The sequence below is a fragment of the Carlito syrichta genome, unplaced genomic scaffold, assembly GCF_000164805.1.
Source record: "Carlito syrichta isolate Samal-C Ts95f unplaced genomic scaffold, Tarsius_syrichta-2.0.1 Scaffold301825, whole genome shotgun sequence".
NCBI lineage: Eukaryota > Metazoa > Chordata > Mammalia > Primates > Tarsiidae > Carlito > Carlito syrichta.
The window spans coordinates 267,552-292,527 of NW_007245921.1; the positions used below are offsets into that span (position 1 = coordinate 267,552).

Consider the following 24,976-nt stretch of genomic DNA (forward strand, 5'->3'; position numbering starts at 1 on the left):
CATAATGTGGTTTGCCCAAAGTGTAGGCAGTGAGCGGGTACACTGTTTGCAGAGAATAAGAAATAACAATAAATTAAAGTAAATATGTTGAGGAAACACAAGCTGTAATAGGAATAATACTAATGTTGACACACAGGGCCGGGAAGAGACATGGTCAAGAGCAAAGAAGCAGCTCCGTGTAGCAGGGAAAAGTGAATCTTGGAAGGGCACTACGGCTGCAGGCTGGGGAGTATTATAGGTGCCATCAAATTTATAGTGCCATGGGGCTAACAGCTGGCCCTTTAATCACATTTTCTGGCTGAAGTCTTTTAGGGATAGTCATCATCAGGGCACATACCCATCTTTAAGTTGAATGGAAGAATAGGATCTTTTGGCCCAAATTTGCTGGAATATAACCGTTTCATAAATCAAACACTGGCACGAATTGTCAATTTGCCACATTCTTTGGATGATGTACCTTCTCATTTGTCTGAAATAACACTAGGTTAATTATGTGAGAGAACACAGGTCTACACACAAGCAAACCAAACCAAGTAAAAAGGGAACATAATTTGAGATCCTCACAGGGATCCTATGGGTAAAATTCACCATGAACATCATCTGGCTGGCACCACATTTTCCAGAACTGTGCAGGCCAATGTCTGCAGATGGCACCTCATGATCCTCAAACCCTTCCTTGCCTGCCTGCCTTTTGAAGGCATTTGGGGTGATAAAATGTGTTCTGTGAGAAAGCCTCCCATTCCAGTGATAACTGTAGCCAGTCAGGATCTCTCAGGATTCTCCACTCATTGTATATGTGTGCTTTTTCTTTTATGGGCTCCTCTTGAGTTAATTCGTGACCCACTCTGCACACTCCCTCAAATCTCATGAGCGGAGTGTCAGAGAGGCAGCCATCTGTTTTATCTTGGATTAAATCTCCTTATCAACCAGGAGCAGATGGTGGCCATATTGTTGTCTACCTAGCCATACACAGAGAGGATAGGTATTGCAGATTTAGTTCAAACAAGCAAACAAACAACTTTTACAACAAGTTTTGAACTTGATAATAAGAAAATCAAGAACACCTTCACCCTTCCTTCCCCCAAACTCCCTGAGGCAGAAGCAGGGTCTGACCTTCAAAGATATACTGGAATTTGTGCTGCTGAAGGCTGGCGCTCATGGTTTCCTCAATGGCGCTGATGTCTTTGTTGAGCTTGACCACCAGAGGGTCATAATCCATGCTTTCCACGTTAGCAACAATGGCATAGTTGCCCTCCTTTGCCAAGGGGATGAGATAGTGGAAACAGTGGACCCTGAAAGAGAGAGAGGGGGAGGGCAGTTGACCACAAATCCTTCGAGTGAAGATACTGATCTTGGGACTGAGACCAGAATAGCTGAAGCAGCAATGGCTCTGAACATTTTTTTTTTTGAGTTGGAGTCTCACTCTGTCACCCAGGCTGAAGTACAGTGGCATGCTCACAGCCACCCCAGCATCGATCTGCTGGGCTCAGGCGATCATTTGCCTCAGTCTTCCAAGTAGCCAGAACCACAGGCACACACTATCATGTCCAGCTAATTTTTTGATTTATTGTAGAGATGAGGTCTTGTCAAGTTGCCCAGGCTGGTCTTGAACCCGTGGGCTCAGGCAATCCTTTCGCCTAAGCCTCCCAAAGTGCTCGGATTATAGGCTTGAGCCCCCTGCCCCTTTTTCAGCCAGAAAGTCATCTCAGATTTTCTTATAGAACAGCTGAGTGATGCGACCAAGTTGGTCCCATGCTTTTTGCTTGTTCAGTCCATGCAGTGTTGGTAAGGAGATCTGATGGTCCTCTCAACACCAGGACAGTATGCATAATGTGAGAAGCATTCTCTCTACTAACAGATATTGCTGCAGCAAAAATTAGTGGCAGAGCTCACAGCTCTTACCAGTGTAGGCTACAGAAGGAGACTATGTGGATTTTGATGCACAGTCCCAACATGTTCCAGCTGTATGCCTTTTATGCCTTTAGGTGAGCTGCTTCTCGCTCTCTGCCTCCATTTCTTCACCTGTGAAGTGGGATGGTAATGACACCGACCTCCCAGGTTAAAGCACAGTGTCTAGCACTTGCAGAGTGCACTGTAAGTGTTGGCTGTAGTCACTAATCTTACATGGGTTGCTAATAATTTAAGCAAATCACCTGCTGAACATCCATGAATGTGTTAGCATTGTGCTAGGCCCTGGGAACAGAAGACACTTCATGACCTTCAAGACGCCACAGCCCACTGTAGCACATGGAGAAAAAAACAACTCCAGGAGAACAGTCTCTCTCCAAGCACATCTACACAGGGAGCATGGGTGTCAGGGAAGGTTCATGATAGGACGTGACTCTTGAGTCTCCTGGCATTTGTCCGAGGGAGCTTGAGGAAGGAGGGCATTTCTATGCTCAAATGGCCCAAGGCAGTTTGGTCACACCCGACTCTCAGGTAGATGGTAGTTCAGATGAACTCTGAAGTAGGCGAGGGCTGGCTACACTCCCAAGGACGTTTTAAGTAGTAATGAAATCTCAGTCTAAATTCTGCCACACATATGGGCAGCATTTATTCTGAACCCCCATCACCTAAAGATCCCCAAGCCAACGTCAGCCCCGGGCAGGCACAGCACAGTCCCGACTCTGCATTGATGCAGGCACTCTGCTCATGGAAGTTTCACTGGAGGTCGCCAGGAAGATGATTCAGAGTCAGGGTTCTGCCACTCTCAGAGCAGGCCTCGGGTCACAAGGAATATTCCTAAACGAGCGACTGCAGAAGCCTTGGGATTTACTCCTAAGGACTCAACAGCAAGCCTTGCTCACCATCTTTCTTCATTTAAATCCAGATTCACTGAGAAATAATTTATCAACAGTAACATTCCTCCTCGTTAGAAGGCAGTTCTGTGAGTTCTGACAAATGCAAACCATATGACCCCACCAGAATAAAATGACAGAAAGCGACTATCATCCCAAGTTCCCTTGTGTCCCCTTTCAGTCAGTCCCTACTCAGCCCCGAGCCTTAGGCAAGTGCTGGTCTATTTTCTGTCCCTACAGTCTTTTCCAAAATGCCATGCAAGAGGAATCATACCGGATACAGCCTTTGAGCTTGGCTCTTTCACTGTGTATGCGGTATTCAAGACTGTTCTATGCTGCTGTTGCTCTTTTCTGTTGCTGGGTAGCCTTCCACCAAATGGATGGACCAGTTTAGCCACCCACCAGTTGACATTTAGGCTGTTTCCAGTTTTGGATGGTTATAAATAAAGCTACTTCATGTACAGGGGTTTGCATAAAAATAAATTTTCATTTATCTTGGGTAAATACTCAGAAGCGAGATTGCTGGATCATGTAGTAAGTGCCTATTTAATGTGCTGCTTTCTGAAGGAGTGTGCCGCCTTGCTTTCCTACTGGTGGTGTATGGGTGTCCCAGTTGCTCTGTCCTCACCAGCTCCCAGTGCTGTCAGTTAAAAAGATTTTTTGGGGGGATCATCCTAATGAGACCTCTAATGAGAGATGCATAGTGTTCACTCATTGTGCTTTTAATTTGCATTTTCCCAATGACTAATGATGTTGAGCATATTTTCACATGCTTGTTTTCTATCCAGATATCTTTGGTGAACTATCTGCTCAAATCATTTGCCCAGTATTAAAAATTGGGTCATTGTTTGTTTGTTATTAAGTTTTAAGAGTTCTTTATCTAGCTGGGCTTGTTGGCTCAGCCTGTAATCCCAGCACTTTGGGAGGCTGAGGTGAGTGGATTGCCTAAGCCCGCGGGTTCGAGACCAGCCTGGGAAAACTGGCGAGACTTCGTCTCTACAATAAATAAAAAAATTACCTGGGCGTGGCAGCACATGCCTGTAGTTCTGGCTACTTGGAAGGCTGAGGTGAAAGGATCACCGGCGCCCAGCAGGTCAATGCTGGGGTGGCCATGAGTATGCCACTGCACTCCAGCCTGGGCAACAGAGTGAGACTCCTTCTCAAAAGATAAATAAATAAATAAATAGAGTTTTTTACCTATTCGCATACAAGCCCTTTATCAAATATGCATCTTGCAAATATTTTCTTCTGGTCTTTAGCTTGTCTTTTCATCTTAATTTTTAATATTGATGAAGATCTACTTATTATTATTTTCTTTTATAAAATGTGCTTTTGGTGTCATGTTTAAGAAACTTTCCCCCAGACAAGGCCACATTCTTTCCTCTGTTTTCTTCTAGATGTTTTAGGTTTTACATTTAGTTCCATGATCCATTTTGCACCAAGTTTTATATAGGATATAGTATTATGTTCTTATCACCTGCGCATGCAAGAGAATCCAAATATCTTGATTACTGTTCATTTTCACTGATAAGTGCTCATCTAATTAACTAATGGCTAATTTCACCAATACAAACTCATCCTTACACTCATGTACTAATTGGTAAAATGTGTAGTTTTGATCAGGATACCAGTAATGGCACTGATAGAGGCCTCCTCTAGAATGTGACTTTTCTGATGTCAGGAAAGTTGACCGGCCCTGAGGTGGGAGGCATGACGGGGGCAACTGATTGTACCTGTGGTTGAAATGTCAAAGAAGGAGCACGTTGTTCAAAGTAAAACCAAAGCCTCAGAACTTGTGAGCCCAGACAAGGGCAGGCCGTGCAAAAGGCCCGAGGCTGTGAGTGGAGAATGTTCTGAGGGAGATGAGTGGCTCCTTCCTATTGCCCAGATCACCTGACAAGGCCTGTGGTGAGGTGTGTGTGTTGGGGGGACAGGCAGGGTTGGGTCAGCATAAGCTTAGGAGGCTGTTGGAGGGATCACCCTGGAAGTTGTGGGGAGACAGACTCAGGAGAATGCCAGAGATGAAGGATGCAATCTTGAGCTTTGGTCACATTGACCTGGCACAGGGTAGGAGTGAATGACTGGGAGAGAACAGAAGTGACTGGAGTCCGCAGACTAGCTCAGCAGTTTTCAGGACCTGGAGGTGAGCTTATGAGATCCTGAAGCTACTGGCAGAAAGGAGGGCTGACCACTGCTCAAGGCACCATCTACATCTTCCCAGATGAGTAGAGATTAAAAAAGAAATTAAGACAGTCATCAGTGAGTGTCAAACTCAAGCAGCATTTTTTCTTCTTGTAAATTCTGGCATGTTGTTGCTGACCTTCACATGACTTAAGGCATTAAGGTTTTCTGTAGACACTGCTGATTACACAGCAGGATGGTTGATTTTCAGAGGCGCTCGGAGCCCAGTGGTAACAGACAGTTGCTGCTGAGCCCACTAAGAGCCCCCTGAGGGTGAGTGAAATCAGCTGATAAAGGTGACATTTTTGGCATCTTGGACTCAAATGGCGACTTAATTTTCTTCCTCTAAAGTCCAAATAGGAAAAAACTGGCAACAGTGCTTAATGGTCTCACCATGTCTTTTATCTCTTGGGGGCACCATTTGCCTTCTGCTTCCCGCTGTGGAAAGGGGCTGTATGGCGGCTGAACGTGACCTCCACTGACGCAGGTAAAATTTCAAATGCTCTTTGGGTAGGTCTTTCAACATATAGCCTGCTGGATTTGAGAACAGTTTTTGGTTTGAACTTTAACAACGTTAAAGAAAAATACAGGCCATGGATATAAAGATATTTTGAGGACTAGGGCACATTTTGGGCACATGCAGTTGTTCTGGACTTCTCGCTAATTTCTTTTGAGTTTCTTCTTTTCTGTCTGTGCTCTCTTACTGTGGTGGCCTCTTGGCTATAAGAGCCAGAGACAGCAAGTTCGTCAGTCTCTCTTCCTTACACCAGTGCTGAAACACAGGGTCTGTGTCTGATTCTTTTTTACAGCAGAATGGGAACAAAATAAACACTACTGGTTGATGGGAAAGCTGTAGGTCACAGTGACTGTGCTCTCAGACACATGCAGTGGGCTAGTAAGGGGACTTCTGTGTGAAATGGCATCTACAAACCAAGTTATTTTCTCTAAAGAGCAATAATTTTCTTTGTAGAAACAGAACTTACTTTATCTGGGTTCGGTTTCAACCCAGCTGACTATTACTCAACCAGGTCTTCATGGGCAGGGACAGTCAAATGACTGACAAGGAAGAGCTGGCGGTCTCTCATGGTCACACACCCAGGGTATCAGTAGTAGCCTCACTCTGGCGTTACTGTACCATGGTGTCACGGCTGTGTGAGGTCTGTCTTGTTCATTTTGTGTCAGCACTGCACAGACCAAAGAGTTGTCAATGTGACAAAGAGAGATAAGTGTCCCACATTCCTTCACGAAGCCTCTGTGGAGCTCTCCGCTACATTATGGACCACACCCAAGAGGAACAGAGATGAAGGAGGTGTGCTCAGAAGAAGGCAACCTGAATGCTGAAACTACGGCACACGAGGAAACGAGGGACCTTAATTTAGAAACATACACGTTTACTGCTCTCAGTAAGAGTCAAGATAATTCTGTATCCAGGAATCTGAAATTCAATATTTCTTGTGATTCATTCTTAAAATATCCTTTTCTGTTTTTAGACTATTGTTGAAGGAGATATAGCAACAGGTGTGAAAGTGCAGTTTCTTGTAAAATTAATAAATAATGACTAAGGCATGTGCAGCATTATTAAGAATAGTGTTGACAAGATACAAAAACATAAGGGCAGAACAGGGCTAAGGACTGAAAAGACCTTACGCAAATGTGTTGCAAATATCCCATTTGGAACGAACTACAGTATAAGTAGACAGTTCTGAATACAGAACACGTCATGTAACCACACAATCAATAGTATGAATTCCAGGAGTTGTGATAGATATTAATTGGGTATTCTTTTATTTTTCTTTGCAACCCAGGTAACAGAATACCACTGGGTGTGTTTATTTCCCTTTATCCACTGCATATATCTGTTCACAGAAAACCCCTGATTTATTTTAAAGTCCACTTGTAAATAAATAAAAACCCAAACTAAAAATTATAAGACAAATCAGAAAATATATAGAGTCTTTATTTCGGGACAGATTAATGGAAAGAATAAGATCAGAAATAATGCTGAGCAAAACAGATCCTAAACCTGCATTGCTCTTTCTTTTGTGCCTCTTGCAAGGTGCTCACACGCAGTACAGGGTGACTTGCTGGGCAAGGTAAGGAAGGGCTAAAAGCAAGAGGCACTTGCAGGAGTGACAGCAACACCCCTGAAGGAAATCCAGCTTCCAACTGGATCCCAACGTATTCTAGAGGATCGCCTGTCAACCAATGTCCTACTGACATTTTAAAAACCTAAGTCTAGTAAAGGCTTCAGGTGAAAAATGCAATATTCTATTATCCCTAGTAACATTTCAGAGCAACACAGAACAGAATGTATGGCCATAGCATACACCTTCTGATCCTGAGGTCTTTAAAGCACGTGTCTGACATGACTGCCTAGATGTTACAGGCATTACCAGCGGACGCTCCCAAGAGGGAAGCTTGGTTTCTACCTGCACCTCAGTCTTCGTTGCCTGAGACCCACAGTGCCTCTGGCCCCAGGGCAGGTGGTTCCCCCGAGTCCTTCCTGTCACTGCCACTGGCCCATGTGCCCAATCAGTTTATCAGCACACTGTCAGCTCTACTGCCAGGCCCTGTCCCAAATCCAGTTCTTGCCACACCCCACCTCTGTCACCTCGGTGCCCACGACTGCCCTCAGCTGCCCTCCCCCTTCCATTCCTAGTTCTCCCTGCAATCCCTTTTCATACAGCAGCCAGGGTGATCTTTACACATGTTCATTAATTAGATACCATCTCTCCTCTGCTTAAATTCCTCCAGTGTCATCCTAATGTCACAATATTTATGACGTCTGAACCATTCACTTGGTCTGTAAGACCCTGAAACACATCCTTCGTGATCTCACAAGGCCCAGTCAGGCTTCTGCACCTCCCCTGCATCCCCCTCTGCTCCTCTCCCGCCCCCCCCCGACCTTGATCCTCAGCCTACAGCCTATCAGGCCCCTCTCCACTCTCAGGAAAGCCACGCTTGGTTTTGTCTCAGGACCTTTGTGAGTGTGGCTCCCTCTGCCTGAATGCTCTTCCTCTAGCTCTTCGTACAGATGACTTCTACTTGCTTTATCACATTTCCTCTGACCACTCTATCTTAAAAAACAAAAAAAATGTAAAAATCCAGCCAGGCGCTGTGGCTCATTCCTGTAAATCCCAGCATTTAGGGAGGTCAAGATGGGAGGATTGTTTGAACTCAGGAGTTCAAGACCAGACGGCAATGTAGCAAGACCTTGTCTCTTAAAAAAAAAATTTGGCCAGGCATGGTGGCATGTACCTGTAGCCCTAGCTACTCCAGAGGCAGAGTCTGAAGGATCACCAGAGCCCAGGAGGCCAAGGTTGTGGTCAGTCATGATTGTGCCATTGCACTTTAGCCTGGGTGAGGGAGATTCCAAATTAAAATAAATAAATAACTACAACCCCTCCTCCTAATCCCCTCCAGGTACTCCCAGGCACTATCCAGTGTGACAGCGCCAGGCCATGTGGGCTACTGAACACCTGAAGTGTGGCCAATTCAAATTGTGATGTGCTGCCTGGGCAAAACAAGCAAAAAGTGCAAGATACAGTCATTACATTTATTACATGCTGAAACAATATTTTGGATATATAACATCACTGAAATAAGGTGTTACAATTCATTTTACCTGCTTCCCTCTTTTTCGAATGTGACCCTCCTTGACTACTGGAGTGCCTTAGTGAAAGTATCAGCGGCAATGAAGTTACCATAACTGCAAAGCTACCATGTTTGGAGCACTTACTACATGGCTGGAATTGTGCTACTTATTATTTAATTGATAAAATCTCCATAAGTTAGAAATGGCCATTTTTAAGATGAGGAAACCAAGGGTTTGTCAAGTTAATTAACCGACCTAAGATTGTTAGTCAGATGGTATGGACATTCCAGTCCAGATCATTCTGACTTTATAAGCCATGCCAGGTCTGAATCCCCTCGGTCACAATATTCCATGTACTCACATACTTTAAGAATGACCAGCTAGGCTGAGGTGAGTGGATTGCCTGAGCCCGCGGGTTTGAGACCAACCTGGGCAACTTGGTGAGACCTCATCTCTACCATAAAATCAAAAAAATTAGCTGGGTGTGGTAGCTCATGCCTGTAGTTCCAGCTACTTGGAAGGCTGAGGCAGAAGGATCGCTGGAGCCCAGCAGGTCGAGGCTGCGGTGGCCGGGAGTGTGCCTTGCACTCCAGTCTGGGTGACAGAGTGAGACTCCAACTCAAACAAACAAACAAAAAAAGAATGACCAGCTAAGGCAATCATCATCATCATCATCACTTTAGGTATTAAAAAAAGGACAAAAATCAATCATAGGAGCCAAAAATTATGATGATCCTCTCCAGAAACAAACAAGTGGCTTAGGAACCCTGATGCATCCAGATCGCCAAGTCCTGTGCTCAGTTGTGCCCTACCTCACTTCCAGGTGCAGGACTAGCAGGCAGCGGTCGGCCATCTCCTGGAATGTCTTGGCGAGCTCGCTCAGGGTCTGAGTGATCTGCTCTGATACTGGGGGGAGATCTATATTCACGTGGCTGTCCTGAGCAGGAGAAGGCACTGGAAAAAGGAGTGAAGACAAAACACCGATCATTTCATTGGCTGCCTACAGATGATTTTGCAGTGATACATGACTCTCTTCATCTTGCTGTTCTTACCAACTTGGCTAATACTGATGATGTTGACAGCACGAGAAGTCCAAGACACATTAGACTATTTCTATGCTTGATTAAACCCAGAAGCTCAGCAGACGGTCATGAATCAATTGACCAGAGCCTCAGAATTGGAGTGGCCTTCCCTGGAGTATGGCCTGGCCGCTTGGTCTGCGCTTGTGTGTTTTGTGCACCTTCAAGGACTGTTCAGCTAGACCATACACTCACACAAACGTTGCTGAAGGGAAACTCAAGCCCTTCGAGGCAGCTTACTCCAGCTCTGAAGATCTGGCCATCTTACACCAAGTCAGTCTCTGTCTTACCAACTTCTAATGACTGGCTTCAACCTCACTTGGCAACCCTTATCACATGTGCCAGTACTTCAAATATTGAAGATATCTCCTTGGACTTTTTTGAAGTCTTCCCTCTTCCAGGCTAGAGGGCCACTGTTCTTCAACCATTTGTCCAGTGATTGGATTGAGTCGTTTTATAATTCTCAAAATTACCAACCAGCACATTCTGGTTTCTCTATATTTCCCTTGAAATGTAGAACTCAGGACCAAGTCTAGAGAGAACGACCAGCTCCCTTTTCCAGGCGCCATTCTGCTTGTTCTGCAGCCTAGAAACTGGGGTGAAAGGGGTGGTGTGCTGCGTACCCCTCTCACTCATTTATATCTTATGGCCAGGCCATTTATATCTAAAAGCCCTGACAGGGTTTGGCTGGAAATTCTGATAAAGCTATCTTCTATATTTCCCCAAAATAATTTATAAAAATGTTTAACAACATTTGCATATTTCTGGACTTCCAGTTCCCACAAATTTTTCAAAGGTCACCAACAATAATCTGGTAATCTCATCCAAAATATCTCTTTGCTCTCTACAGCCTCAAGGGTTGGTGTTAAGTCTCCAGTGCCTACTTTATGTGACTAAGAGCTAATTATTTAAATTCTCTCTGCCTTATTTTCCTACTCTGTGAAATAGGGGATACCAGTACCTATACCACAGTGTTGAATGAATTACTATAGGTGATAGAGAACTACAGCACATAACATTCATCCAATACCAATGTCCATAAGAAACACAGGCAGCGGTTACTATTCTTCTGCAGGTTATCACTTAAGCTTAATTACAGCAGCAATAGAGTTACAAAATCATACATCCATTTTGAAGTTCTATTTCCAGTATTTTTTGCTATTTTGCCTGAAAATCCTCCTCTCTTTCATAGGATACAGTCTTTTGGAAGAAGGGCTCCCTGGACTTAGGTACATGGGATGTGTGCAGCATCACTGACCAACTCAAGAGGCTGTTTCCTCCCAGGTTGGGAGCCAGGGTCAGGCTGCAGTGTTGGCTATGGCCTTTCCATGCAACTTCCATGCTTAGATGTTGCCAAGCCCAGAGAGGGCCCAGGTAGACAATTGACAATCCAGACTTACGAGATCCAGTTCTGTGGAACCAGACTCTAATAAAATAACACGTCAAACATAAAAACACATGTTGCTCGGGAAAGCTGACATGTGAGAGGAAGGGAATGTGGCCATGCAGAATTTAAATGACACCGCCCTTGTCATCATCCTCATGTCTCCTGATGATCTGTGGGAGGCTAGCCACACGACACTGCGTTTCCCCTCTGATGTTAGCACTAGTTATGTTTGATGGCAAGGCAAGAGCACTGCCTTCAGGACGTTTCCATGGAGCAGGCAGTGGTAAGCAACATTGCTATGATGTTTCAAAGCATTTTAGGACTTTTCAGCCTTTGGCTTCCTCTCATGTGACACTGACTATGGCATGGGGAGTTATCTATGAGGTGAGAAGCAGCAGAAATCAGACTTTGATATCTCACTCGTGGTCTGAGGTCCAAAGCTATACTAATCAACCAAATTCCATCAAAAGTATTCAGGACAAATCCTACCAAGAAACTAAAGATTTCCCTCTCCTATTATATAAATATGTAAATCATCACGTGGCTATTGACAACTGTCAAACTACAAATTAAAAAAAAAGGAAAAAAAACCTCACGCCTGTATGCCTAGCACTATGGGAGGCTGAGGCGGGAAGATAAGACAATATAATGAGACCTTGTCTCTACCACAAATAAAAAAAATTAGGCAGGCATGGTGGTGCATACCTGTAGTCCCAGCTACTTGGGAGGCTGAGGCAGAAAGATCACCTGAGCCCAGGAAGCCAAGTCTGCAGTGAGCCATGATCATGCCACTGTACTCCAGCCTGGGTGGCACAGTAAGACCCTGACTCAAAACGAAAATCCTAGTAGAGTAAATCTATGGCAAGATTAGCTGCCAAGGTAAAACTTGTGATGAGCAAGATCTGAATAGTAGCACGCTGTGCATTTCATTTGACTACAATCTATAGCAAACACGTAACAATATATTAAAGTAACACAGAAAATCATGCCCAGAGCTCTACTGCAAAGTTGGCATGTGAATGCACAGGAGCTCCCTGAAATTTACAAAGTTTTCTTAACACGAAGAAATATATTGAGTAAAGAAACGCTAAGCATGGCAAGTAAGACAACACATAACAATAAATTAGCTCTTAAATGTCAAATGGAAACACAAAAAGGCAAAGCTCACAGAATTTGCATGGAAGATTACAGTTAAGATATGTATGTGTTACTGGGAACACACACACACATTTGTACGCATCCTTTGGAGGCTACATGGTTATACATTTATCTCAGGTATCACTCTTCGTATCAGCAGACCCCACAGGTATTGGACTTTAAAAATATTGGTACTTGGTTACTTTATGAAGACATGCACTTTGAGTTGTTTTTCTAATACTGGGGAGGGTGACATCAGATCATTCATGATAATCCTTGTTCCTCTGATAGCCACTGCATAAACCATGCATCTTTAAGTCTCCTAGCTGTTTATGTCAGGGTAACTGTGGCTTTTTCTACTACATAAATTGATCAGTCTATATGAGGAAGGTGAACATTGATCTCTGGAGCAGTCATTGCTGTTTTGGTGAATTAGTAGACATTTCCAATTCCCTTCTCCCACGCTCACTTCACTGTAGACTCTGGAAAGCTAAATGTTTATGCTCCCAGCCCTGTTTGTTGCTAGAGCATGTGTCTTGGTCTATCTCCTGATCCCCTAAGTAGAGTCATCTGTGGTTTCTGGGAGGTCTTGTTTTTCCTGATAAAAGAAAAGAGTTAAAGTTGGTGCTACTCCTTTCTCCTTCTTTCCCCCCTTTTCCTAATTTGCATGTCATACCGGAGGCTATAGTAACCATCTTGCTATAAGAGGGAAAGACTAAGAATCAAAGAACTAAGTACTGAACTAAGTACTGCTGAACCACTGGCCAACACCAGCAACTGCTTGCTTTCAGACTTCTTGCTATATTAGGAAAACAAGTACCTCTTCAAACCACTGCAAATTAAAAAAAATAAAGTTAAAGTCTATTTTTAGTCTCTGAAATTTTAAGTTTTAATTATTATCTTCTCAGATCAAAACCTTATTTGTTTAACTCTCTTATACCCTCTTATTTATTATTAACTCCGCAATCCCTTCATTTTCTCCTAGTAGAATAGGTCCTTGGCATGGATTGCACAGTTGAGCCTCTTAACTACACTTTCGCCAGAAACCTCAACCTCCTTGAATATTCTTCTTTCACTCAAACTGTCTTAAAACCCAGTGTTACTCTGGGTCAATTGTATAGCTCATCCTTTAAAGGAAAACAAAAGAGACTGTTCCCTAATACCAAAACCAGACCAAGGCTCAACAACAACAAAAAAGAAAACTACAGGCCAATATCCATGACAAACACAGATGCAAGAATACTAACGAAAAAATTCACCAACATTTTAAAAAGATCAATTACCATAATCAAGCAGGATGCAAGGTTGGCCCAAGATACCCAGATCAATAAATGTGACACATCATATCAACAGAATAAAGGACAAAAACCATATGATCATCTCAATACATGCAGAAAAGGCACTTGATAAAAATTCAACAATCCTTCATGATAAAAACCCTCAGCAAATCGGGTACAGAAGGAACACAACTCATGATAAAAACCATATATGACAAGTCCACAGCTAATATACCAAACAAAAAAAAATTGAAAGTCTTTCCACTAATATCTGGACTAAAACAAGTATCAATGCTTTTATTCCCTGTAGTACTGAAAGTTCTAGTCAGAGCAATTAGGCAAGAGAAAGAAATAAAGGGTATCCAAATTGAAAAGGAAGAAGTCAAATTATCCTTGTTTGCAAAAGACATGATACTATATTTAGAAAAACCTAAAGACTTAACCCAAAAACTCTTAGAACTGATAAATTTAGTAAAGTTGCAGGATACAAAATCAACATACAAAAATCAGTAGGATATCTATCTATATGCTAACAGCAATCAATGTGCAAAAGAAATCTGGAAAGAAATCCTATTTACAATAATTATAAAAATATCTAGGAATATATTTAATCAAAGAAATAAAAGATCTCTACAAGGAAAACAAAACACTGATAAAAACATTGAAGAGGAAACAAAACAGTGGAAAGTTATCCTATGCTTATGGATTGGAAGAATTATATTGTTAAATTGAATAATACTTTAAAAATGGCTATATTACTCAAAGTGATCTACAGATTTAATGCAGTCTCTATCAAAATACTAATAACATTGTACACAGAATTAGAAAATAAATTCTGTGAAGACTAGAAAACAAATCCTAAAATTTGTGTGGAACCACGAAAGACTCAGATAGCTAAACCAATCCTGAGCAAAAAGAACAAAGGTAAAGGTATCACACTACTTGATTTCAAATTGTATCACAAAGCTATAGTAACCAAAACAGCATTAGTACTGGCATAAAAACGAACACATGGAACAATGGAAGAGAATAGAGAACACAGAAATAAATCCACACACTTACAGTCATTTTTGACAAAGGTACCAAGAACATACATTGGGGAAAGCACAGTCTCTTTAAAAATGGTGCTGAGAACACTGGCTATCTGTATGCAGAAGAATGAAACTAGATCCTCATCTTTTACCATACAAAAAAGTCAACTCAAAATGGATCAAAGATTTAAAGGTAAGACCTGAAACAATGAAACTACCAGAAGAGAGCATTGGGGAAATGCTACAAGACACTGGTCTGGGAAAAGATTTTTTTGGTTAAGACCTCAAAAGCATAGGCAACAAAAGCAAAAACAGACACATGGGATTACATCAAGGTGACAAGCTTCTGCATTGCAAGAGAAACAATCAACGAAGTGAAGAGACAACATACAGAATGGGAGAAAATACTTTCAAACTATCCATCCAACAAAGGATTAATCACCAGAATATATAAGGATCTCAAACAACCAAATAGCAAAAACCCCAAATAATCCAATTAAAAAATGGGCAAAAGACCTGAGTAGACTTTTCTAAAAAGAAGACATCCAAATGCCTAAGAGGTATATGAAAAAATGTTAAATGCCACTAATCATCAGGGAAATGCAGATCAAAACCACAATGAGGCATAATTTCACCCGAGTTAGAATGGCTATTACCAAAGAGATAAAAAAAAAGGAAGAAAGCAAAAAACAAATACAAAACAAATGATGGCAAGGATATGAAGAAAGAAGAATGCTTGCACTCTGTTGGTAGGGATGTAAATTAGTACAGCCACTATGGAAAACAGTATGGAGGTTCAAAAAACACTAAAAATAAAGCTACCACATGCTACAGCAATTCCACCGCTAGGTGTATATCCAAAAGAAAGGAAGTCAGTGTATCATTCACAATAGCCAAGACACGGAATCAACCTAAGAATCCATCAGCGGATGAATGGATAAAGAAAAAGTGGTACATACTTGTACCTAATGAAATATTACTCAGCCATTAAAAAAGAATGAAATCCTGTCATTTTCAGCAACATGAATGGAACTGGAAGTCACTGTGTTAACTGAAAAAAGCAAGGCACAGAAAGAGAAACATCACATGTTCTCACTGACATGTGGGAGCTAAAAAGGGGATCTCGTGGAGGTAGACAGTGGGATGGTGATCACCAGAGGCTCAGAAGGAAAGGGAGGAAGGGGAAAGAGGAAAGTTGATTGATGGGGACAAAAATACAGTGAGGTAGAAGGAACACATTCTAGTATTTGATAGCATAGTAGGGCCTGTATAGCTAACAGTCATTTATTGTGCATTTCAAAATAGCTAGAAGAGAAGAACTGTAATGTTCGCAACATAAACAAAAGATACATGTTGAAGGTGCTGGATGTCCCAGTTACGCTGATTTGGTTGTTACACATTGAATGCATGTGTCAAAATACTACATGTATGGCCAAAATATGTACAATGACACATCAATACAAAAAAAGGTAATGATTGCTTCCACTAAAATGTTTTGGATTTTAATCCAAAGAGCAGCTTTTCATACCACCTGTCAATCCTTCACAAGTGCATGGCTGGCTCCTTCCCTTTCTCACAGCGTTTCCAAGTCCACACGGCTCTCCTCAGGCCCTCTCTCTGACCCACTCCCCATCGCTTCTCTCATGAGGACCTGATTCTTATAAGGACGCCAAAAGAATTGTCAACATTCGCTTTCTCTGGTGTGTCTTGTATTAACTCTTCAATGTGCCACAATCTGATTTCTGCCTTCATCTTTTTATTCTAGAATTATTCTGATAAGGGCCATCAACGATATTCTAGCACCCACTGGGTCTTTTTCAGACCCAATCCCACAGAGGCTCTCAGCTCCATTTGAATTCACTGGCCATTTACATCTTGAAATGATGTCTTTTTTGGGCTTATGCATCACCGTATTCTTCTGGGTGTTCTTTGACCTCTCTGACGTTTCCTTCACTGCACCTTTTTCCTTTCATCCACCCATAAATGCTGGTGTTCCCAGGGATTTTTTTCCTCTATTGATCTTTCTTACTTGCCACTATGCTCTGAGTGAGGTCATCCATTTTCATAGTTCATCCTATTATCTGTAAAATGATGACTCCTAAACCTCATTTGATTAACTATTTGCAAGACATCTTTACCTGTACATCCCATAGGCATCTCAAATGCAATGTGTTCAGAACTAACCTAATTATCGCTCCTTAACATCTGTTCTCCATCCTGAATTATCTTTCTGTAGATGATACATCCATCTAGGATTTTAAGCTGCTACTCTGAGTATAATTTTTGACTCTCTCCTCTCCAGCAAAGACTGACTTCTGTAAATTTTATTTACTAAATATTTTTTTAATTTTTATTTTCTCTTTTCTATATTTACTGCCACTTTCTTGGTTTAGACCTCATCTCTTCCACGGGCTACTGCAATGGTCTCCCACAGGCATCTTTGCTTCTTGCCTGGCCCCCTTTCATCTAAGTACGAGTCGGATACATTGTATTATTTATCTAAAACACAAATCTACGTTAATTTCCTGTGTAAGTACATCACTGCTCCCATTCCTCATGCCATTCAGTCCCAGTGCCATAGCAAGGATTCCCAGGATTTCTGGCTTCTGCCCCACCCTCCAGCGTCTGTCTCTCACCACTTTCTCCTTTACTCCAACTTACTCTGTCCCCAGCCTTGGCCCCTTGACCTACCAGCTTTTTGAAGCAAATTTTCTAAACATATTGTGCTGACTCATGATTCCATATCTTTGATGGTTCTTATTCCTCTTTCAAAACTATTCATGCTTTCTGTGGCTCAGATCAGTGGCTCTTCTAGATGGCTTTTCTCCACACAATTCTAGTGTAGTAGTTATAGTCCATTAACTATGTCTCCCTCCAGATCACAACTATAACTTTCTCTGAGTTTTCTGAGTATAATCTGGGAAAGAGTGGGTGTTTACAACTATAACTTTCTCCTGAGTTTCCTGAGTATAATCTGGGAAAGAGTGGGTGTGGAAAAGTAGCTCATTACAGCTGGTTTCCTGGGCTCCCCAGGAATGTAACAGAAACAAAGTTCAGAGCAGTTCTGGGCAATCTCTACCGCCCAACTTCTTCTCCTAGAAATCATGTTATTTTAAATCTCAGGGGCTGTCTATACACTTTGCAGCACTGAGACCTGGGGTCCCTCCTTATTGTTGATATAAGATCCTGGCATGTGAACCACCAGCAGTATTTCTCAAGGCAAGTCAGCATCCCAACTGTCATGGAGGAGCAATCAGCTGAGGACATTAGGATGTCTCAAGTGGCTCCACATCCGAATATTACCCAGACTGTAATCTGTTTAGGTCTTAAAATTAGTTAAAATTGGACTCATTCAGACCCAGAAGAGCATCTGTTTTCAAGGATGCAGCTGCTACACTTTCAATGGCAACTTACTGTTGCCTCTGTGACTTCTTTAATTGACTCATATGAGAATGTCCTTGTGCATCTGCAATATTATCTAAAATTGGTACAGTATTAGCTTTGACTTGTATCAACTGTCATGAAAGTGATCAATTGAAAAGAGGAAGATGGTTATGTCGGCAGGAAAAGAAATTCAAACTTTTTAGAAGATAGAAAAAGACACCAAGGAATGAACCCATGAGGTTTTCTCACTGGAAACATTTTAGAAGATCAAATTTTGGTATAAAAATTATTTCTGAATCTTCTTCCTGTTTTTACAGAGGTGACAGATACCACATAATGATTTCTATTCTAACTTGGGATAACGTAATTTAATTTTGAATCTTCAATTTTCCTATTTAGGTCACTGTAGTTATAGTACCTTCCTTACTCCCACCACAATGTGTTATCAGGTCTTGTAATGATTCTGAAATCCTTTGATGCTGGCCCCTGGCTGAACACTTAAAAAAAAAATAACAGTAGGAATGCTGATTAGGCCTGGGACATGAACGCATGGGGCTTACAAAGTCAGTGGGATCTGTGACAGGAGACTGCCGCGTAACCCCTTCCTCTCCCAAGATGCCTAAGGGACATGCTACTATCAAGCCTGAAACTGGGGTTGGGTTTATAAGCGTCAGATACTCAACACCCCAGTTCCAAGTTGGAACTTCAATGCCTGCCAGCTCTATCCTTACTCCTCATAACTTCTTTGTACACTTTCCCTACTTTGTATTCGTTGCCTTGAGTTATTTGCAAACCTTTACAAGCTAACCTTCCTCTACCACAATGCTTTGTACACTGTAGGTACTTACTGTTTGTTAAATACATTATTTATCTATTTATAAGTCTACTGGCCTTTGGAATGGAAGGTGATCATCACATGCTAAAGTATCTATCACATTATTACCATCTAACTTGAACTTTCTTGGAATTGAGACGTCCACTTCTATCTAAGTCATTACTCCAAACTACAATTTCACGGTGACTCTTTAGGTCACTCTCTCTATCCTGAGACACATCTTCCAAAGCCAGCTCATCTGACATTCCACGGCTTCTGCCTCTCTTATCAATTCACACAATGAGTTGTTCTTTTCCACCTTCCAAACCATCCATACCCTAGTTTTAAGTTCTTTTGCTATGTGTCTACAGAAGGACTGGTCTCATCTAAGAAACATGTCTGGAAAGCTCTCTTCACTTCCTTCCTGTTTCAGAAGCAATGGCCCCTCTTTCCTCGAATAATAACTATCTCTTTTCATGGAGCCCAGAAATGGTGGGTTTGAACAAGCCAAGTCAACAGATTTTGAAAACCAATGTACTGACTGACATTGTTTCTTGACCAGTAGAATTCTGACTGCCAAGTACAGGGACGTACTGTATGTTATTCAGATTAGACCCCCCACCCCCACCCCGAACACACACACACATGGAGGATCAGCCCTGGGAACAGAACTTGCTCTCTGAGACATGACACCTTTCTATTCATGTAGCCGGGCAGCAAAAATTCCCAGATTTTCCGCACTTCCTCTCTCTTGTTCACTCTTACAGGCACAAGGAAGTGATTTAGTAAGACTTGGGGCAAGGAAAAGTGAAAGAAAGTGATGAGAATGTGGAAACTGGAGTATGAGGGAAGGCATCTCATTCACATTTAGTCTTCTACACTTTGGTCACCTAATTGCTAATGTATTTAAATTAAAAACAAATAAACAAACAAACAAAAAATGCTTCCTGAACACAGAGGTATCAAAGTGAAATAGAACATAAAGATGAATCTTTAAATTTAAGATGTTTTATTTGGGAAGTGAAAACTGCAGCTTGGGGCGCACACATGGACCAAGCAGTGTCTGCTGTGTCCACAGAGCAAAGAGAAGGTTGGGAGTTTTATTAGAGAGATAACATTCTGTATTATTTTGAAAGAAGGCTCATGGCACTGGAGAAGCTTTTGGGAGCTGGCAACGCTGACAGGTGAGTGATGGTGGTAAAACCAGGCTTAGAGTTACAGCAGGCCACCCCAACAGTTGGGCTAGTGAAAAACTTAATTCCTGGAGGGGGTGCTGTGATCCCCATGCACTTTCCCCTCCCTTGGCTCTTTGACTCTGATTTGGTTGGGTATGACAAAAATGACCAAATTGGTATGAGTAACTCTCACAGGGGGAACACTTTATATGTGGGTATAGAAGGCAGAGACCTAGTTTCTTTTATATGGTGCCATTTGTTATATAAATGATCATGTGTTAGATCTTTTGCCCCTATTGGTCATAAGACTAAGGACAATATAACTTCTCTTGTTCCTTAGAACGCCTCCTCTGATGTGTCATGTATTACCTAAAAAACAGACAGTAACTTGTTGGGGAATAAAATATAGTGTCTATTCTACTCACAGACCAGCTTAATGTCTTAGATGTTCATAACATTTGTTTGAGAATGTATTATTATGAGCTCCCAGCAAAAGACCGAAAACCAAATTCTTATAAAGAAACAGAACATAATTTCAAGGAGGCCACTTAAGAGAAATGCTCATCTCTATGAAGCCATACTCTCTCCCTGCTTTTCATTACCTCTAGAATGAATTTCTTAAGAACCCTAAGCCTTATTTTCCTCAAACACACAACTTAGAGTTGTGATGAGGACCACATGGGGGATATGGCACCTTGCACTCTGCCTGCCACCAGGCTAAGAAGCATCCTTTGAATGCTGGGAACATACTGCCTCTCTTCTGTGACTTAGCACATCTCTCCTTTCACTGTATTTGCTTACAGCATTCCCTAGTAGACTGCAATCTATGATAACAAAAATAATAGTTTCTTCCTGGCATTGCTCACAGTGTATAGATCTTACGTTCAACTGACTGTGATAATGCCAGTTGAATTTAGTCTTCAAGTTAAAGATAAATCAAAGAGTTTTATATTTACTTTTTTCATAATTTTTTCACAACGCCTTTAATCTAATGTCTTCCAAATAGTTCATTAGTCTGGAACATTATACCACTTCAGGGTAAGACGCGGAAGCTACCGAAAGGGCACGAGCATCTGAAACTGAAGAATTATTCCAAATATCAAACTACATAGAAAGAACAAAGAAGATTTGTATAAGGCCCATTCTGAAGAGCAAAACACAAGTAAGAGCCAAGGTAAAAGTGGACAGTTGTTTCCTAGGCTACTGCAGGATAAAAGGCTACTTTTGAGCCAACAGTATACACTACACACCACACAGCTCCATAGAGAGAAAACTGCACCTAGTCGCTCATGAAACAGTGCTTGGTGGTCCCAAGTCTGAGCAAGACCCAGGTCCCCTAAAGCATTCAGCCTGGGAAGCCTACCTACACACAGGGCAAGCCCACATAGACATGTGATTTCTATACCTGTGATTGATAGGGCAGACCTCAGTCATGAGGGAGAGCATCATTATCGACTTTTTCCTTTATTCCAAATAATCCTGCCTGAGGCTTGGTAAAAACCTCATCATCTGCTGGAAAGGCGTGCAGTGTGACCAATTCAGCTCCTCCAGATATGAAAGGGGATGTGAGTGGGGGTGCAGGGGCCAAGGGGAAAGCCCCGCTGTGAAGCTGTGCTGGACTTCGTAAGCCTTCTGTTTCTGTAAAACCCCGCATCAAAGAGTACCTTAAAGCATTAACAAATACTTCACCATGTATTTTAGGTGAATAAGTGACACAGATTTAGGCTTCTAGAGAATTTTAGAGGCAAAAATATTACATGGCAGAGCAATAACATTTGTCCATGTATTCAGACAGGATCCTTTTAGCTCAGCATTTGTAAATCTTCAAAGGGCTTTGGGGAATGGTGTATGTACTGAGTAAACTAGAAACATCAGGTCCATTTACAAACGGTGAAACTGAACAAGGCAGAAACACAGCATGCGCCCCAAAGGACACAGCAAACAAGTGCCATGAACAGGAAAGAGCTGCAGGAGCTGGACTAAAGTCCTCTGTTTCCATCGAAGTTTATTCAGGTGACTTTTTTCATGGGTCTCCTTTCCAGGCAGCTGTATCACTCATATATTTGGACCTGAGTTGAGAAATAATCTTTTTTTCTTGACTGAGTGTAGGCACAACCTCCCTTTTATCTTTGTGTCCCCAACACAGAACGTATTTTGTGGAACCAGCAGTAAGTACCAAGCACAGTAAGCAGGAAGGTGCCCTTGGGAGACAGACAGACCCAATTCTGACTTCCTCATACACTATTTGGAAGAACTTCCCCATAATAGAGTCCCCATCTGTGAATGTAGACGCTTCCTACTTACCTCACAGGATTCTGATGGTTAAATAAGAAAATACATCAAGGCCTGGAATAGTACTTGACACATAAGTGCTCAGTGCATGGCTATTACTATTACTACAGCTACAAGTATTATTTATCCAACAGGATGCTGAACAAAAACTTAAATAACAAAACACGGTATCCTTCTCCTCAGTATCCTGGTGTTATGTTGGCACTGGAACAATCAGACTAGGTTTATTTTTTTGATGGCATAACCTAGGAGCTGCCAAGACTGCAGAGGAAAACAGGCAGAATCCTAGAAGCCACGACCACTTGGACCCGCTTGCTGTGTGGCTAACACACAGGCAGCTGATTTATCTGAAGAAGTAGCTGACCCTGCCACCAAGCACAGAGGCCATCACTGTGACTAGCCATGTAACTGACCGGGGCTCCTTTGGTGCATGCTGAAAGGAAGAAATAGAGAGAGAACTAACTTGTGGATGACACAGTGCTGGATTTGCTGTTATAAATCTTGCTAAGACAATTTCTACTTGGTGAGGACAAGTGTGGCCACTTCGCAGCATTCGGTAAGGATAACAGCCAAGTACCTCCCCTTTCATCTCTCTGGTGTAAGATACTTCCTGTGCAAGCTGAATTGATGAGCCGGTGTGATCCACATATTTACTGATGCCATGTGAAGGTTAATAATATGTGACTATATTTCTCTCTTTATACACTAATAACATATGAATACTATTCACACATCAATTCCAGTTTGCCATATAATTTTTAAAATAATTAACAGTTTATACAGATGCTTCCAGAATAAAATTTCCGAAAAGCCAAAATATTAATAATCTGTGTTTAGTTAAGGTTACGCTACATAGAGAAAAAATACTTTATCTATCAGCAGATTATATAATTTCAGGACATTACCTCTAAATCTAAGTATCTTTCTCTAAGTACAAGGACATGCGTATTCTTTTATCAACTGTGAATCCAATTTTCCTGTCTACAACATTCCTCTTGGATTGGCCCAGAAAGTAGTAGTTGAATTCTGATTCAACACTTACTAAGTGAATAACCTTGGGCAAATCACTAAACCTGTGAATCAGAGTGACAACATTTTCAGCCTTAGGGGGTCATCCTAAGGGTTCAGTGAGATAAAACACAAGGCATCTAAAACAACGAGGGCACCTCCCAAGCCTGAGTTATTATTGATTAAACTTCGGGAAGAGCAGGAGTCCTAGAATCATCCCTTGCCCAAAGACCTTGTAAGACATCTGAGAGCCGTGGGCTAATGGTAAGAAAGGAAATGACAGATCAACACATTACAACATTTATGCTGTGTAAGATCATGATATTTTGAACCTAAAATAAGGAATCACAAAAGTATGCAACAGTACAGGATTCTGGCAATGTTCAAATCAGTGAAGACACGCAAGGGAAAAAAGGAATTAAGGTGGCAGGTTTAAATCTTGCCTTTTCATATACAGAAAGAGGAGAGCGACTTTCTCCAGAGTTGCCAGATCAGAAGTAGAGATGGCATTTCATGCAGGCGTGACGTGGGCAGAAGTTTGGTAGGAAAGCAAGGACGGCCGCACAGGGCAGCATGGGAGGAGGCAGGGCAGTGGTCTTCACGTTATTTTGAGGGAGAGATTGCAGAGATATGTCTTTCCAAGGAAAGGATGTCTGTGGAGCTTGGTTCTTTAACAACGTGAACTTTGGTATCGTTTTAGTAATTCAAAAGCATAGTCAACAGAGCCTTGACATTGTTCATGAATCTGAGAGCTCAGGTCCACCTTACTCAAACAGGATCTGAGCAGTCATGCTTTTGTTCATTTTTTACATCAGCATTTATTTCATGGCCACAGTTTATTTCCTTTCTGCCAAAGACACTGTGAGGAGAAAGGAAAAAGAATACATGAGTGGTACTCCACGTGGAATAGTCAAGGGAGCAATGATCATGAATCTAAATAGCCATTACTGACACCTGCGAAATGTTGACCTGAAATGATAGAAATGGCGTTATGGTCACCTGAAGGGACAGAAATTGGTTGTAAATTATTTTAATATGCACATAAAGACACAGACATATAAGGCTTCTCTGAAGGCTAGACACACCGAGTCAGGGTTATTTTGGAAAGATGCTGTCTCTATTACTGCCACAGGAGCCTTGCTGTTTTATCTGCTTTCTTGGAAGCACGTTCACCCTCCTATGACCCTAGACCATTCACTATAGCACGACTGTGGACACCCTTTGCTGTTGTCTACTTGGCGTCATCCCAGCCACTGTCCTGGAGCAAGGGGACACTAGCCAGCTTCTCTAGCAGGGCATGGGCTTCGATCCTGCCTCTGGGAGGCAATCTCAGAAGGCGTGCAAGACAGAGGGATGGGACGGCCTTCCTGCTTTGTGGTGGGCAAGAGGCTCGTAGCTGGCGGGAAGAGGCCTGCGGCAGCCATCAGAACACCCCAACAGCTGCCTCTGTGCGGTGGAGGGCTGCACGTCCTGATTTCTGGAAAGTCAGCAGCTAGCTTCCTTGCTTTTCGCTTCCTTCCAGTGGGTGTCTAAGTCCTTTCAGCAATTTTTTTTTTTTTTTTAGTTGGAGTCTCACTCTGTCGCCCAGTCTGGAGTACAGTGGCACACTCACGGCCACCCCAGCGCTCCAGCGCTCCTTCCGCCTCAGGTCTTCCAAGTAGCCAGAATTACAGGCGCACTCTACCATGCCTGGCTAATTTTTTATTTTATTGTAAACACGAGGTCTCCCCAAGGTGCCTGGGCTGGTCTCGAACCCACGGGCTCAGGCACTCCACTTGCCTCAGCCTTCCAAAGTGCCGGGGTTACAGGCTGAGCCAC

At 42.3% G+C, this 24,976-nt stretch overlaps 1 protein-coding gene across 1 annotated transcript in view; it reads right to left on the minus strand.

Annotated features, from left to right (window-relative positions):
- The window catches only part of LOC103257640 (exocyst complex component 4), a 230,683-nt gene that overhangs the window by 52,470 nt on the left and 153,237 nt on the right, over positions 1-24,976 (minus strand). The window contains exons 5-6 of the mRNA XM_008055332.2: positions 9,387-9,528; positions 1,114-1,292 (exon numbers count right to left, since the gene is read on the minus strand). Coding sequence (XP_008053523.2) covers positions 1,114-1,292; positions 9,387-9,528 — 321 coding nt within the window. The remainder of the gene's footprint in view (positions 1-1,113; positions 1,293-9,386; positions 9,529-24,976) is intronic.